This window comes from Poeciliopsis prolifica, unplaced genomic scaffold (genome assembly GCF_027474105.1).
Source record: "Poeciliopsis prolifica strain line A6 unplaced genomic scaffold, Auburn_PproV2 SCAFFOLD008, whole genome shotgun sequence".
Classification (NCBI taxonomy): Eukaryota; Metazoa; Chordata; class Actinopteri; order Cyprinodontiformes; family Poeciliidae; genus Poeciliopsis; species Poeciliopsis prolifica.
The window spans coordinates 8079881-8094983 of record NW_026562383.1 but is presented as its reverse complement, the minus strand read 5'-3'; the positions used below and the strand labels follow the sequence as shown (position 1 = coordinate 8094983).

Genomic DNA, 15103 nt, shown 5'->3' with positions numbered 1-15103 from the left:
TTTAATTGGAGAGAATGATCAAAAGATGGTCAAAAACATGTCAGATTCTGAAATTAAGACATTCTGGCTAGGATGGTAAGGGTGTGAGAGGATCTGCTGCGACTCACCCCGCTATTGGCATTCTCTCGGCCGCTCATGCTCTGGAGGACGGCCTTGTCGAGCCCAAGCTTCAGACTGGCTTTGTCAAACATCTCCCGCTCGTAGCTGTTCCTGGTGATCAGGCGGTAGATCTTCACCGACTTGGACTGGCCGATACGATGGCATCTCGCCTGAGCCTGGTGGAGAATTTTGAGACTTTTTTTTCTTTCTTTTCCCAGTTTACATGTTTATTTTAATGATGTTTTCAGTGGGACATGTTCCTGCCAATCAAAAGACTAAATACATCGTCTGGTGAGTGAACAGATTGGCAAACAGTCGGTATTAGTTCCTCCACTTTTTGGGAAAAGTGAATGAACAAAGATGAATGGATGCAGGAATGGATAAATGGATGATCTAACTGACAGATGGACATTTACCAAAACATTAGGTGGTTGAACAGCTAATTATCAGATGAATTTGAACAATAGACAGAAAGTCAAGAAACACAAATGTTTTTATGCTATGTTTTCCCATTTATACCCATTTGAATCTAGAAAGTACCTAAATTGCTATTTTTCCACATAAGATCCACTCCCCAAAGGAATTCTGTGCTTACAAATATCGAAAACGCCAGATGCAATGAAAAGCGACTCAGCGGCAGCATGGGGTGAATACCTGAAGGTCATTCTGAGGGTTCCAGTCAGAGTCGAAGATGATGCATGTATCCGCTGCGGTTAAGTTGATGCCGAGCCCACCGGCCCTGGTACAGAGCAGGAAGACAAATCGGTCCGAATCTGGTCTGGAAAACCTGTCGATGGCTGCCTGTCGCAGGTTCCCCCGAACACGGCCGTCTATCCGTTCATATGGATAGCTGTGAAAAGAAGGAATGAAATAAGTTCACACAATAACAGGATGTCTGCTTAGTGATCTCTGTCAGTTTTACTTCCATTCATTATAACACAAAGTTGTACTTTTGTAACCTAAGTCAAATTTCCATGTTATAGAAGTTCTTTCAAGGAAAGGCTGATAAAATTAAGACAAATTCTTGATGTTGGGAGGACATTTGTTCGCAATCAGTTGATATTTAATAAAGCAGATTTTGCTAAATCTCTACCAAACCCCGAAGTTGTTCTTGCTCTACCAGGAATAGGAGATATATTTGTGGAGTGTCAGAGAGAGCAGTAGCTTCTTAAAGAGACAGAGGTCAATTTCTAGGTGTCAAATTCCAAAGTCAAATTTAATTAAAATCATGTTTGATACATGCAGCTATTCCTGCCACGACAGCAAATTTTGTTGGACAATAAATTGTCCTAGAAATTGTTGTGAGAAAAGATAACATTCTTTTGAAATCATTTTAAAGTAATGATAATGATGATAATGTAAGTTTGCCCTTTCAAATATTGATAAACTGTCATTTTGAGAAGTGAATTTGAATATCCAAAACAAAACATGACCAAAAACAATAAGCAAAAAAATAAATGAAAACCACACACAACCTAAACAATAAATTAAATTGATTATGATGTTTCTGTAAACAAAAACGCTCCTAAAAACATAAACTGAAAATTATTGAGCTAATTTAAATTGATCATGCATTAACATACAGCATTTTGTATTTTAAACTGGATTTTGCTATAAAATGGTGATATGTGTTTGGAAAATACCCTTAACACAAAGAAACCTGCATCAAACAAGCTAGAAACAAGATCGTCTCCCTGCTCACCGTCTCTGGATGAGGTAGTCCTCCAGAATGTCCAGGCAGCGGACCATTTGACTGAAAATCAACACCCTGTGTCCTCCGGCTTTTAGTTTGGGCAGCAGCTTGTCGATGAGCACCAGCTTCCCAGCTGCCTGGATCATAGCTTGCAGGGCCATTTCAGGCACATCAATCCTGCCGCCGTGGGAATCCCTGAACTCCTCGATGATCTTCTCCTCCGCTCCTAGACGGCAGACAGGAAAAGACAATCATCATAAACGGCATTCTGGGCCAATTTACAGCACTATCCGTCCATTATGGGGCAGAGCATGCACCATTTATGAGGTAGGGGTGGTTGCAGCATTTCCTCAGCTCCATCATGGTGTTGAGGAGGTTGGGCACACTGGCTGATCCACTTCCTCCTGCGCCTCCTTTGGACAGGAAGGAGAAGTTTTTCTCCAGAATGGCCCGGTAGTACTTCTTCTGGATGTTGGTCAACTCCACCTAACAGCAGCAAATCGATCAGCTTATTTCATTTCTCCACTTGAGAAGCTTTCCTATCAGAGAAAGCTCTTTGAGGGCAAGTCCTTTACCTCTATAATGGTTTCTTCTTTGGGGGCCAGGTTCTTCTCCACATCCTCCTTCAATCTTCTAAGCATCATGGGCTTCAGAATACCTTGAAGTTTTTGGACCTGATGTATACAAAGAACAATGTTATTTACCAGGTAACTTTTCCTTCATGTTCACAGCGCTGCACTGGTTAGCTCCAGTTACCTGTTCTTCAGTCTTCAAGTCTCCAAATTCAGTCATGAATGTCTGTTCAGATGGGAATCTCTCTGGTTCCAGGAAGTTGAGTAAGCTGAAGAGTTCCTCCACTGTGTTTTGAAGAGGAGTTCCTGTCAACAAGACTTTATGCTCCTGGAGGACAAAGCAGAGAAAGGATATACAAATTTAGCGTTTCTAAAATTAAAAAGCAGGAAGCGTCTGCAGGACTTGAAATTCTGGAAAGATGGGAAAGAGAGATTATAATAGCAAAGCCGAAACACTGGGCTAATTAAACATGAGTCTTGATCTTTCTAATTCTCAGTACGTCTCTAAAGAAATTAATAAATTACTCACCATATCCATCATTTTGAGCCCCTCCAGTAGCTTGCAGTTTCGGTTTTTGAGGCGGTGGGCTTCGTCGATCACCACGCAGCGCCACGGGATGCTGCGCAGCTCCGGACAGTCGGCAAGGATCATCTCGAATGTTGTGATGACAGCATGGAACCGATACACGCCTTTTATTATCTTACCCTGGAGAAATGTGCAAAGGAGAACGAGGACAATAATGAAGAGTGCTGAGACGAATAAGTAACCCTCATTCATTACTGATTCCTGAAATATGGTCGCACAGAATCATCAATCTACAAGTAAAAAGCAAGTGAAGCAAGTATTTTGAACAAATCTGTCTACATATTGTGTCAAATTTAAACATAGATAAATCGGATTTTGTGCCTCAACCCGACTCAATAAATTTTACTCAGGCGCTATTTAAAACCCGTCCTACAATACATCTTTTAAAATGGGATGACCAGCGCCTTGAATTATTTCACAAAGCTATCACATCACAAACTTCCGCTTATTGAGATTTTCTGTGACAGATGGAGGCAAAGTATTGCATTAATAAATGTGCAAAATGTCAGACATACATTTTACTTCACTCCCTCTGTGTCAATATTTGCAGCTGAAAGTAATTTGGATGATGTGTTGACCAATTTTACAAAGTGTAAAGACAGAATCTTTCACAACACATTCCCAATCTGATGGACTAGTCAAAGTTGAGATGCAACTGTGACCAGACCATTCTAGAGTTAATATTATTTGATCTAAACCATTACCTAATAGCTCCAGCTGCATGCTTAGGGTTGTTATTCAACTGGAAGGTGAAATTCCAGTAGTTCAAGGGATATAAATACTTTTACGAAGCATAGTATTGTGGAAAATGACTCAGGGCTTTAAAACCTACATCCAAAAACAATTGGATCTCTTAAATAAACACCAGAACATGGGAGTTGTTTTAAAAGTTAGGTTAGCCACTGTGACCGGCAGAAAAGCAGTCAAATGACTTTGAGGAAGGCTTTAATTAAAGCTTTACTTTTACTACTCCATTTCAGTTAAAGCACTGAGTTGTCAGACTGGAAATAATAGGAAATTTCTGCTTTTGTTGAGTATTTTCTTTTTTTTCTCCCATATTTGAACCAAAACAGAAAATTTTCTAAAATCGTTGCATGGAATCTTTTTAAAACCAGCAAAACAGCATCAGTTCCGCGTTGCCATTTTACCCTCAACTTCCCTTCGTTTAGATTTTACAAAACGCTCATTTATGTTGAAGCCTGCACATGCACGTTTGCATAGAAATGTCTCTGGTGTCTCCAGTCTGCGGAGGAAACAGCGGATGGGGGAAAAGAACACAAGGTGCCGTCTTCACGACCTGCAGGATTACCTCAGGCAGGATTAGAACGAGCAGCCAGCGAGCGAGCGAGCGCGCTGCTCCTACAGCTTATTTTCTTTGGGGACTCGCTGTGGCGGAGGTTACGCCGAGAGATGTTTGCAGCATTGTACAATAAGAGCTTACAGTATAACAGCTTACAGTTACAGGACTGTAAAGAGCTTAAGTGGCCAAGGAGCAGTGTTCATCCTCGGCCAGCTCAATATTTCCCGACACTGAGGGGGTGTTCAGATGTGCTGACCGATCCATGCAAAAAGGTCTTGTTTATAATAGGCCTCCTGCACATCACTCTTCTCACATGGACACAGTTAACGGATGAAATATCAGGGCTAATAATAGCTGCTGACATCTCCTTAAAAGAGCAGATATGCTTTCTAGACAGAGAACCTAAAAATCTTAGGATTATTTTATAGTATTTTCTTTAATATGTACTTCGAGCTTGGAAGTCAAGCAATGTCCAAATATAAACACAGTTTAAAGTCATTTAAGAATATGGTCATCACTGCATATCAATAGGAGAAATACTTACTGTTGATACGGCTGTGATTAAGGTTATTGTTACTATTTAAAGTTGTCAAATATTACTTAATTATGTTAAAATGAAGCTTTCTCATAATGGCATGCAATTATAAATGCATTGTAGGGTTCTTTTGTTTTGATTGCTTTTGTTTTAATTCATTTTCTTTGTATGTAACTATTTATTCTTTTATTACGTTCAATAAAGTTAAACTTTAAAACGGCACAAAAATTAAACATTTAGGGTTGCACCTCTCTAAAACAGCCAGCCACTACCAAATATCAATAATATTAAAGACATGTGGAAGCCAAGAAACAACTTGAAACATAACATAAACTGGAGGGACAGAAAAACATTAATACTACAGCAAAGCCACATCTGAGGATGAAAACTACCTGTGAAATAAACTGAGTTTCCTTATAATAACTTATTGACAGAGACATTACTGCAGTTAATTCTGCTGTAGTTAAATCTTAAAAGTGAGACTTTCAGCTGTTTCTATTCAAAGCCCCAAATGCTTTTCGCAACTGACTATTATCTAGTATTACTGTTCATTTTATTTTGTGTTTCTCTCCTTTCAAAATGAAAATTATAACTACTAGTCAAAAATAAGGCAATAGGAAAATTGATTTATTATTTACAAAAGAGTGAATAATAAATCCTGCAAGTTCAGAAACTCTTATTAGCAACTCTTTTAAACTGTCAACGTATTTTGACTGGGAAAGAATGAGCAGGAAAAGTAGAGTCCTGCACAGGCCTTTTGTTCTTTTTTATTTTTTACCTGTGCGTCTCTGTAGTACATCTCATAGGCCTGGATGGTTTTCCGGCTGGCCTGGCTGCCATGGTAGACCACCACATTGAGCTCCGTCCAGGTCCTGAACTCTCTCTCCCAGTTAGGGATGGTGGAGAGAGGGGCAATGATCAGGAATGGCCCCTCAATGCTCTTCATGTATATCTCATAGAGGAATGTAATGGACTGGATGGTCTTCCCGAGGCCCATCTCGTCTGCCAGGATACAGTTACGTCTGCAGATGATGGTGATGTGGACAGGATGAAAAGTCAAAAACAGATGGATTTTAGATTCTTTGTATTTAGTGTCACTGAACTGTAAGAGTTTCTCTTGCTGTCAAAGTAGGTGCTCTGTGTACACTGAGGCCCTGATGTTAAATTCCATGAATTTTCAAGACCCGTCTTCATAAAATGAAAGATTTTCCCCCCCATTCTGGTTTAGCATCGCCAATTTTCCAGCGGAGTTTGTAAGTTTGCCTTTCACTGCAGTGATCTAATGCAAAAAACATGCGGGACACGTTGGAAAAACACTTGGTAATGCATCTCTGGAAAAGTCTGTCTTCCTCTGTAGCTTGGCCATATTTCTTAAATATGTGTCAGATAGTCCAGAAAATCCAACTGCGGTATTCATTTTCAAACGGATGACAGACTCAAACGCACCATTTGTAATCTTTAATTCAATTCCTTCGGGCGCACTTGCCTTAAAGACTCTCAACATACAATTGGAGAGTATATTTTACTCCTGGATGGCGCCAGTGGGGAAACTTAAACAGCAAGATCGAACAGAGACACTTAATGTTAACTTTAATGTCCACTTAAGTCGACTTAATGAAGTGGTATTTTATGCACAGGACAGAGCACCGGATAGGAGATTCATCCTGGATAACACAATAATAGTCACTTACGAGTTGTACCAGTTGAAAGTCAGCCAGTTGAGGCCTTCGAGCTGGTATTCCCTGAGTGCGTTGCCATTCCTGTATTCTCTGGAGCTCTCCAGCTTTTTCCAGTCGGCTGCAGAAGGCCGATCCTTGACACAAGTAGAAATGATACGAGGTCGTTAAAGCGCGGAGAGCCTCATTAATCCCCGGTGAATTATCAGGGCGAGGCTCCTGAAGTTGGGGCTGCGGGGTTTAAAGCTCAATTTTTCAGCTTTAATGAGCAATTTCTCCTGCTTTTTGGACGTACGTTACAAACGCTCCCCAAGCCACTCAGCTGTTCCTGTGTGATGCTTTTATTAGCATTTTGGCTTTAAATATGCAGGAAAGTGTTAGTTATGCATCTTCATTGCTTTCGGTAAAAAGATCCTTTCTGGAAAATCAAGACGAAGATAGCTTTATGTTCAAACAGCGAGGAGGTGAGTTGGGTCGATTTGCACAATCCGTCTGTGATACGGTGACACATGATCCGGAGAGTCGACACGGAGAGGAAAACGAGCCGCGAGCTTGTCAAACAGTACACAACTACACAACCTGGAGCATTCATAGCATCACTGCGACAGGCTGACGCATGGGTGGATGGAGACCATTTTACAACTAAAAATATAGACATTTACTTTTGATTTACAGCAAATTTGTACATTTCCTATATCTTTATTTAGCCACCTCGGTTGCACATTCCTTTGGACTAGGATATTTTTTTTAGAATTACGCTATATTTATGTTGAAATTTTCATCTTTTTCCATATCACTACAGATCTTAAAAATTCCCCCAAATTCCCAATTGTTCCAGATGAAGCTGTAAAGGAACTCAGGGATTTTTCTTCATGGGTTACAGAAACCACTGTAGAGCAATAGGTTACATTCTGGAGTTCCTCCTCAGAGGAAAAAGAAAGTTGCTGTCTGACAATAACTAGAGGTTAAATAAATCCCCCTCCACTGCATGATAGAGCATTTCTAATATCTTCCTTAAGGGAAAACAAGACAGTCATTGAAAAGTACGGACACGGGAGCAGAAAAAGGGATGGAAGAAAAAAACACTGCAGCCAGCCAGCCAGCCAGCTCCCTCTGTTAAGCATTAAACATACTGTTAGTGGTTTGGCCTGGCCACAAGAGCAGGGCGTGTGTTCATCAGCGTGTGTGCTGAGAGAGTACGACCACAAGAACGTGGCCCTGTGGAAACCAGTTAAAGGAGCCGTAAATCTAGAGAATGAGGCAGCCGGCCAACACACACAGAAGCGCATCGGTACGCCCACCGGGAGGAGGCTGGGAGGCGCACGGAGAGCTTCTACTTACCACTCGGTTAGTGTTGGGTTCGCGCGCTGCGATGCGTTCGTATTCATCTATCTTAGACTGGTCGATGTCTGCCTTTAGCTCCCAGGTGGCGTCTTCATAAGGCAAACTGCACCATTTCACCAAATATAAAGTGACAATCTACATGGGAAAAACAGGTTTGGTCAACTTAAAAAAAAAATTTTTAAAAAGAAAACATTTTGTGGTGAGAAATAACAAGGACAACCAAAACCACGAAAAGAGAGAAAGTACCTCTGCATTTTCATCTGTGCTCTCTGAAACATCCAGGACTCTGTCCACCTCCACATAGTCTGGGTTAAAAGGCTCATCGTCCATCTGCGAGACAGGAAGAGGAGATTACTCTCTAATTAGGAATGAACCAAGTTAGGTAATCTCCAAGAAGAAAATATCAAAGAAGGCTGTTATGACTAACAAATTAAACATGAGTAATCGATCATTTAAATAATCATCAACTAATCTAGTAATCGATTAATCGTTAGCTGGAATATGCAGCTAACGCTACCATTTCTCCATTTGTGGAAAGAACAACATACTCAGAGCAGCAAGTAAAGCAAAGTTGCAATCTATACATTTTGTATTTAAGGTACATAAACTTTGTCTGTAAATATGTTCTACCCAGAATTCATCAAGTGGTATTTTTATCTTCACCTGGTTCTATTTTTGTAAAATAAAAACATTAAATTAAAATAAAAAATCTCTCACTAAGCACCCTCTGCTATCTTTTCCTACAAGTGTACATCAAATACACTTGTAGGTGTAGGGAATACTACATACACTATTGCATTTCAGGTAATAACATATTTCTTTTCTTATTTAAAAAAAGGAATTTAATTATTGACTTAATTGCATCTTTTAATTAATATTGTATAAAGATAATTTAAGTGGTGTAAAAGTGTACAGAATCTGTCAATTTTTTCCCTGATATATCATCAGAATAATCAATTACTAAAATAGTTGTTAGTTGCACCTTTAGCTTTAAATATTGATTTAAAAAACCTTTTGGTTCCAGGTGGTTTCCAGCGGTAAGTGTTGATAGGGTAGCAGATCTCTGCTCCTACCTCAGTGATGAAGTTGTTGAGTTGCTGCTTGGCTTTAAACCTCTTTATCTTCTGGTGGATTCTCTTGTCCTTCTCCAGCTCCTCCAGCTCCGACCAGCGACAGTGCAGGTATGAACTGAAACAAAACACACACTTCAGCTCCGTTCTTTCAGAGCAATGCTGCAAATACACTAAATCTTAGTAAGTAGTTTTGATCTAGTTTCTAGTGCAAATATGTTGGCACACTTGAAATAAGACAAAACTAACTCATAAGTGAAGTTTCAGCAAGATGTAGGAGTTTATTTTAAGTTAATAATTCCTGATTATGATCCGCCGGTGGAACTAAGGCTTTTTTTTTTTTTGTCAATATTAAGGAATTATTGACTTAAAACAAGCTACTGCTTCTTTTCGAACATACTTAGCAAGAGTTTGTGTTTTTGCAGTGAAGAAATTAATTCAAGAAAACGCCACAGGGAACTAGCTGGGGCGAGCACAGGCAGCATCATTAACATTCTGTTCTCTTCAGGTGAAGTTTGAAAGTGTTATGAAACAGAAATGATTCTGACCAAGACTGAGAAGATATCACACAAAATATCACACTAAAGTGCAAACAATGGTTACTCATTTAAGTATACTGATCAAATGTAATTAATTGTTTGCAACAAAATTTTTACTATTAATTTGATAAAAGGAAACCATTTTTGCTTGTACTGAAACACCTGGTGTTGGTTTTGACGCTGTTGTTGTGTTAGCGCAGGAAGTGTAAAAGTGAAAGATAAAAAAAAGATAAGTGCTGCAAAAGTCAACATATAAAAGCGTACGCTGACTTTGTCACAAACGCATCACGCCTTTGAGTCACAGATGTACTGTGCAACCAGTCAGGCGACAAGTTTCAGAATGAGAGATGTTGGGTTGAACGTTTTTAATGCAGCACGACCTGTCGATTATGTCCCGTTTGTCATTACTTTATGAAGATTCTGCAACATGTGCAGTTCAAAGACGGGGGTCATTTTCACATAAACTGTGTAAGAATGGGCAGATTCAAGGTACGTCAGTGTTGAAACAAAAACAAAAAAAATTCTGTCAGATCATTCCTATGGACTAAAGTTCTTTAAAAATTACAGATATTGTGGTGCTGACACAAATTTGAGGGACTGTTTCCATTTCTACTACTGGTTTTTATGTGTTGCAGCATTTACAGTATAAATATTTTTTTATTTAGTTTGATTTCTGAAAGATTAAGACCCCACACCGCTATTTGCTTCTCAGATTGGTAAAGAAATGTTCAACTCTACCGACGATGTGCTAATTTTTTTCCCCATCTCAGGCAAACGGTAACCTCCACACAAAAGGCCAGCATGACAGGAATATCATGCATTTAGCAATACGATGGCATGCAGAGACTGCGCTGCTACCACTTATGTTATTGATGCTAGAATAGATCTGAAACCAAAATAGGAGCGATTGGCGCATAAAAGAAAATTGAATACGGCTTTTCAGGCAGAATGTCCCGAGCTTTTCACACTAATAGACCAATGGACGCCCTGGTGTGTGTGTGTGTAGAGAGAACGGGTCTAAAAAAAGAGGAATCCTTGCTGTGAAAGACAAAAGAGGTGGAGAGCCAAGGAAAAAAAACTCGAGCTACAACTTACAAGCCCTTGAACTTGACGTAGAACTCCTCTAACTCCACTTCCTCGCCCGACTCCAGCTGAAAAGGAGGGAAAACATAAGAAAGATTAATAATCACAGCAAATAAAGTAGCAGAACGATGAAAGAGCAGATGTGGTTCATCATTGTTATACAACGTGAGGTTAAAATGGTGAAGTGGGCGCACAGGGAGCCTGGAAACTGTTTCACACCAACTATCAGTTAGGTGGTCAGACTAAGAGGAAGGTTCAGCCTCTTTTGTCACTCTGAGACCTTTTGATAACAATTAGTCAAACTGAAGAACACATGAAGGTGTTTTTCGATAAAAAACAAATTCAAATTGAAATGTTTGAGTAAAACAACCCCCCAAAAAACAAACACTTTATTCTCACACTTGTGAAAGAAGAAAACCCAGTAGCTCTTAAGTTGTCCTGACTCATTCACTTTAATGTAGCTGCAGCAAGCACACACACACACAGAATCATTGTACTACCACTACTACTGTAATGCCATGAATCATCAATCACACACGCGCGCACACACTGCCTGAGGAAACACTAGCTTGGCGTCTGGCTTAGCTAGCGTTGTGGTTTTGGCTGTGTGCCAAGCCTGGGGTCAACTCTGAATGGAGCTGTGAGAAAGGGTGTGTGTCTATGTGTGTGGGAGGGTGGGTGTGGGTGGGTGGAGAGTCCCCCCACTGGGAGTTGGCTGGCAAAGCACAATTGGCTGGAGAGTGAGTGTGTGTGTTGGCTGAGCGACGCCTTTTCCTTAGTTAAGGCGCATAAAACAAAGCAGGGCCGACGCACACGCAGTCAATCAGAAACACACATATTGAATTACAAGAACTCTTGTATCTGCTTACAAAGTGAATACGGACCGACTTAGCAGTCTGTGTGTGAGGGCATATGTCTGACAGTGCGCGCGTGTGTGTAATCTCCTTAGGCCAGCTGTGGAGCGACTACTCACATGACGTAAACCATGACTCAGGCCAGTCTGAGTCATGTCCGCGCATGCATCTGTGTGTCACCGTCTGTGAGATGAGCTATATGGTGTAAAATATTCGCTCCCCTAACAGACATTTTAGTGACACACAGGTCTTAATTCATATAATTTAATATGATGTCAGCGCACCCTTTGCTGCTAGAAAGCTTCAGCTCTTCAGTTCGGTTCTACTTGTGTTCATGGACCAAGCTTTGTGCAAAGATATGCCATAATATCGCAACAGGAAGTGGCCAACTAACAACTGTTCCCCCAGAGTCGGGAACATGAAACTGCTCTAAATACCGCTCTCCTGGCTGCAGTCAAACCCAGACTCATGCATGGCATTGCGAGACAGAGAGGCATGATTTGGCCCTGCCGGGAACGCTCCTCCATAGACTCTAGAGTTCAATGGCGGCGTGCGTTAGTTCACACCCGCGGTTCCGACTCTTTGCATTGCAATTGGTGATGTAAGGCTTGGAAGCAGCTGCTTTTCTCTTTTGGCACTTTCCATCAAAAATAAGGTTTGTAGAAAAACTGCTAGCATATTTCTTAATGATTTGAGTGACCTCTATAGTTCCAGGTCTTTGAAGAAGGCCGAGGTCATTTTTGGCAGATTCTTGCCAATCTTTGTGAGCAGAGTGCTCCACTTTGGAAGACCAAGAGACTGAAAAGAATCTTTTATTCCAGCTGCTTTTAGCCAAGTCCACATCGTATGGTCTTATGTTTTTTTATAACCTTTTGTATTTGTTTTTAATGTCTTCACTGCTGTCTGCACAACAAATTGCCCCTTGGGGATAGGAAGGTTTACATGACCCATTCCATGAAGCTCTCTAAACCCTAAACTTGAGCTAATCTGAAGGCCACAGACTTTGGAGGTCTGCAGATATGGACTCTGCTGAATGCTGATGAGTTGCTGTTGACATACTTTGATATATTAACACCAATAGTTCTCTTTGTGATATTTAAAAACTAGAAGCGACCAAACAGAATGACACATTCTGTCACTTATTTCTGTAGAAGCAGTTTGCATGTCTAGCTCCTTGGTATTAAGCCCCCATGGTTACTAAAGTGGTTGAAACACCTGACTTAATTGTTTCAAAGGGGGAGGGAGTGAATACTCTTTGAAATGTATTGTACATACTTGCTTCTTGGCGCTGCGCATACCCATGATCTTCTCCACAACAGGCCCTTCAGCCTCAGTCAGATCCTAAAGCAACAGAACAATTACAGTTTTGTTGTAAATTAGTAAAAGAAAAGTCTACAAATATTTGCTTTGTGAATAGAAATTGTTGTATTGAAAACTAATTTTTTGTGAACGCTGAGGTAAAAAGAAAACTTTAGTCTCTGGTGAGTAAAAAGTGATCCCAGGCCTCACCTGTTGTTGTGAGGAGGATGAGGGAGATTTTGGTGTTGGTGAATCGTCTCCACTGTCATCGTCCTCAGAGATCCTGAACTCCAGGTCCTCTGTGTACCTCTTCCTCTTCACCTGCCGACTCGAACGGCGCTTCTGGAAGGAAGAAACGCATCGGCATTTAAACGATCAACGAGGACCGACACAAAAAAACATTCACACCCCTCGACCTTGATTACATTTTGTCATCACATCCGCGCGCTTTCATGGTTTTCATTAGGATTTCATGTGAATGACAAAGTTAAAGTGACGCATGATTAAAATTGAAAGGAAAAATACTGTTTAAGGTTTTCCACTAATAAAAATTGTGTATTCAACTGATACTTTTAGATAGACCAAGAATCCCAGCAGATACGCCAGGAGGAAAAGAAAGGCATTTTAATTAAGGGCTCCGTTATAAAACAATCCATCAGGTTTTGAACACCTGCCTGGCCTCTGCTCATCCAAATATGGGCAAAGTCTGGAACAACTGCAAACCTACCAAGAGATCATAACACTGTCTGCCTGAACTGAGAGAATCAAAGAAGCTGAAAGAAATTCTGTTTGCAGCAGAAACAGATGCTTTGGTCAGACAACAAGACTGAACTTTTGGTCTGTAAAGCAGTGAAACTGAATGCAAGCCACCGCCACACTTCTCAGATTTTTAATCCAAAAACATTTTCAAAACCTTGCATTTAAGCTGGTATGTTGGTTTCTTAAAATATTAATACAATACATTCGAGTTTTCAAGGTAGAAATTCTAATATTTTTTTCAAACACATGGCTCAGCATTTAGTTTAATCAATTCACTCTTTCCCCCAAAAAACAGCCTTCATTTTCATAATGCCTATCCACTTAAGTCAGCAAAATGCTGATTATTTTAATGCCTAAAATCTTTCCATAAAAAGAAAAAAGAGAACACCAATGTCAGACTTTAGGGAACATATTAGCAATACAGCTGCTAAAGTACCTTTTTTTCTGTTGAACACCAGGACTCTTCATGGGCAACAATTAGATTTACTCATAAATCTCAGCGTGAGGAGGGAATGCAACAGCTTGCTTTTGTTCCTCTAATTAGCACTTCACACTTTAAGCAGGCATTTATAAAGGAGTGCATCATGGCGCACGCTACCGGGCTTTGATAGCAAAGAGGTTCAATAGTAAATCTGAAGCAAAATGTTTCCAAAATACATCACTGGCTAAAAAGTTGCTGACGGAGGACGGCGGCAACCTGATTTGCGCGGTTGGCCCGTGGGTTTGTCAACAAGGCTGGTTTACAACACAAACGTTCACTGGCTCAGCGCCTTCTCTACAAGCTGTGACCATGAGTGATCAGAAGTGGTTTGATGGCCTTCTGCTTTTTTAGCTGGGCTTCCTGAAATAGCCGTGGTGTGGTTATTAGAGTTGTGAATTTGTATTTTTTTTTCCTCACTTCCTAAATTGTCAAATATCACTAAATGTTTCAGGATATTTTTCAGGATTTGTAAACTTTTCCTACAGTAAAATTCAAGCAATTTCAAGTATTTTCAAGGTAAGTTTTAAAACATTTCCAGCACTACACTTTGATGAAAACAAATTAAAAAAAAAAAACTGTTTCGATTTGCTATTATGACATTTATTACCGTTATTAATAATGTCTTGTAAAGTATTCTACGTGCTTAATCATAATATTCGCAAAGAGAAATATTTTTGCTAATTATAAAAAATAAACAATAAAAGTTCAGTCTGATTTAACTTCTGACAGTGAGAAAAAGAATGTTTTCATTAGTTCAACAAAAAATATCTGGTTTCAACTGTAAGTAACATTTTCCAAAATTAGGCTTTGAACCAAGTGTTAGATTTCGCTTTGATTCAAAATTGTGCAGTTTGAATATCAAGCACCTTCAAGGGCTTTATGCAGAAATAAAGCACTTTCCAAATGTTTCCAAATGTTGAAAACACCCAATTGAAATTCAAGCGTTTACGGATTTCGAGCACCTGTATGCACCCCGTCTCTTGCCTACCTGCACACCATCATCATCCTCCTCTTCAGGAGGAGAGGGCAGTGGAGACTTCACCTCCACATCGTCACCGACTGACAGCTCTCTCTTCCTCTTGGCGTCCTTCTTAGCAGCGCTGGCCCCGCCCTCTGATTCCACCTTTTTACTGCTGTGGGAATAAACGATTAAAAACATGTAAGCAGCAGGATTTGAAAAAGGGTAAAAATACATCAAAACTCATTCTTTGCA

The 15103-nt window shown here is 40.1% G+C and overlaps 1 protein-coding gene across 1 annotated transcript in view; it reads right to left on the bottom strand.

The window, feature by feature from the left end:
* chd7 (chromodomain helicase DNA binding protein 7) overlaps positions 1-15103 on the bottom strand; it is an 84484-nt gene that overhangs the window by 23910 nt on the left and 45471 nt on the right. Inside the window, exons 5-20 of the mRNA XM_055032572.1 lie at positions 14879-15023; positions 12861-12992; positions 12627-12692; positions 10510-10565; positions 8879-8993; positions 8052-8135; positions 7803-7940; positions 6477-6598; positions 5564-5807; positions 2894-3070; positions 2549-2692; positions 2368-2466; positions 2110-2278; positions 1802-2018; positions 754-949; positions 108-275 (exon numbers count right to left, since the gene is read on the bottom strand). Coding sequence (XP_054888547.1) covers positions 108-275; positions 754-949; positions 1802-2018; positions 2110-2278; positions 2368-2466; positions 2549-2692; positions 2894-3070; positions 5564-5807; positions 6477-6598; positions 7803-7940; positions 8052-8135; positions 8879-8993; positions 10510-10565; positions 12627-12692; positions 12861-12992; positions 14879-15023 — 2272 coding nt within the window. The remainder of the gene's footprint in view (positions 1-107; positions 276-753; positions 950-1801; positions 2019-2109; positions 2279-2367; positions 2467-2548; positions 2693-2893; positions 3071-5563; positions 5808-6476; positions 6599-7802; positions 7941-8051; positions 8136-8878; positions 8994-10509; positions 10566-12626; positions 12693-12860; positions 12993-14878; positions 15024-15103) is intronic.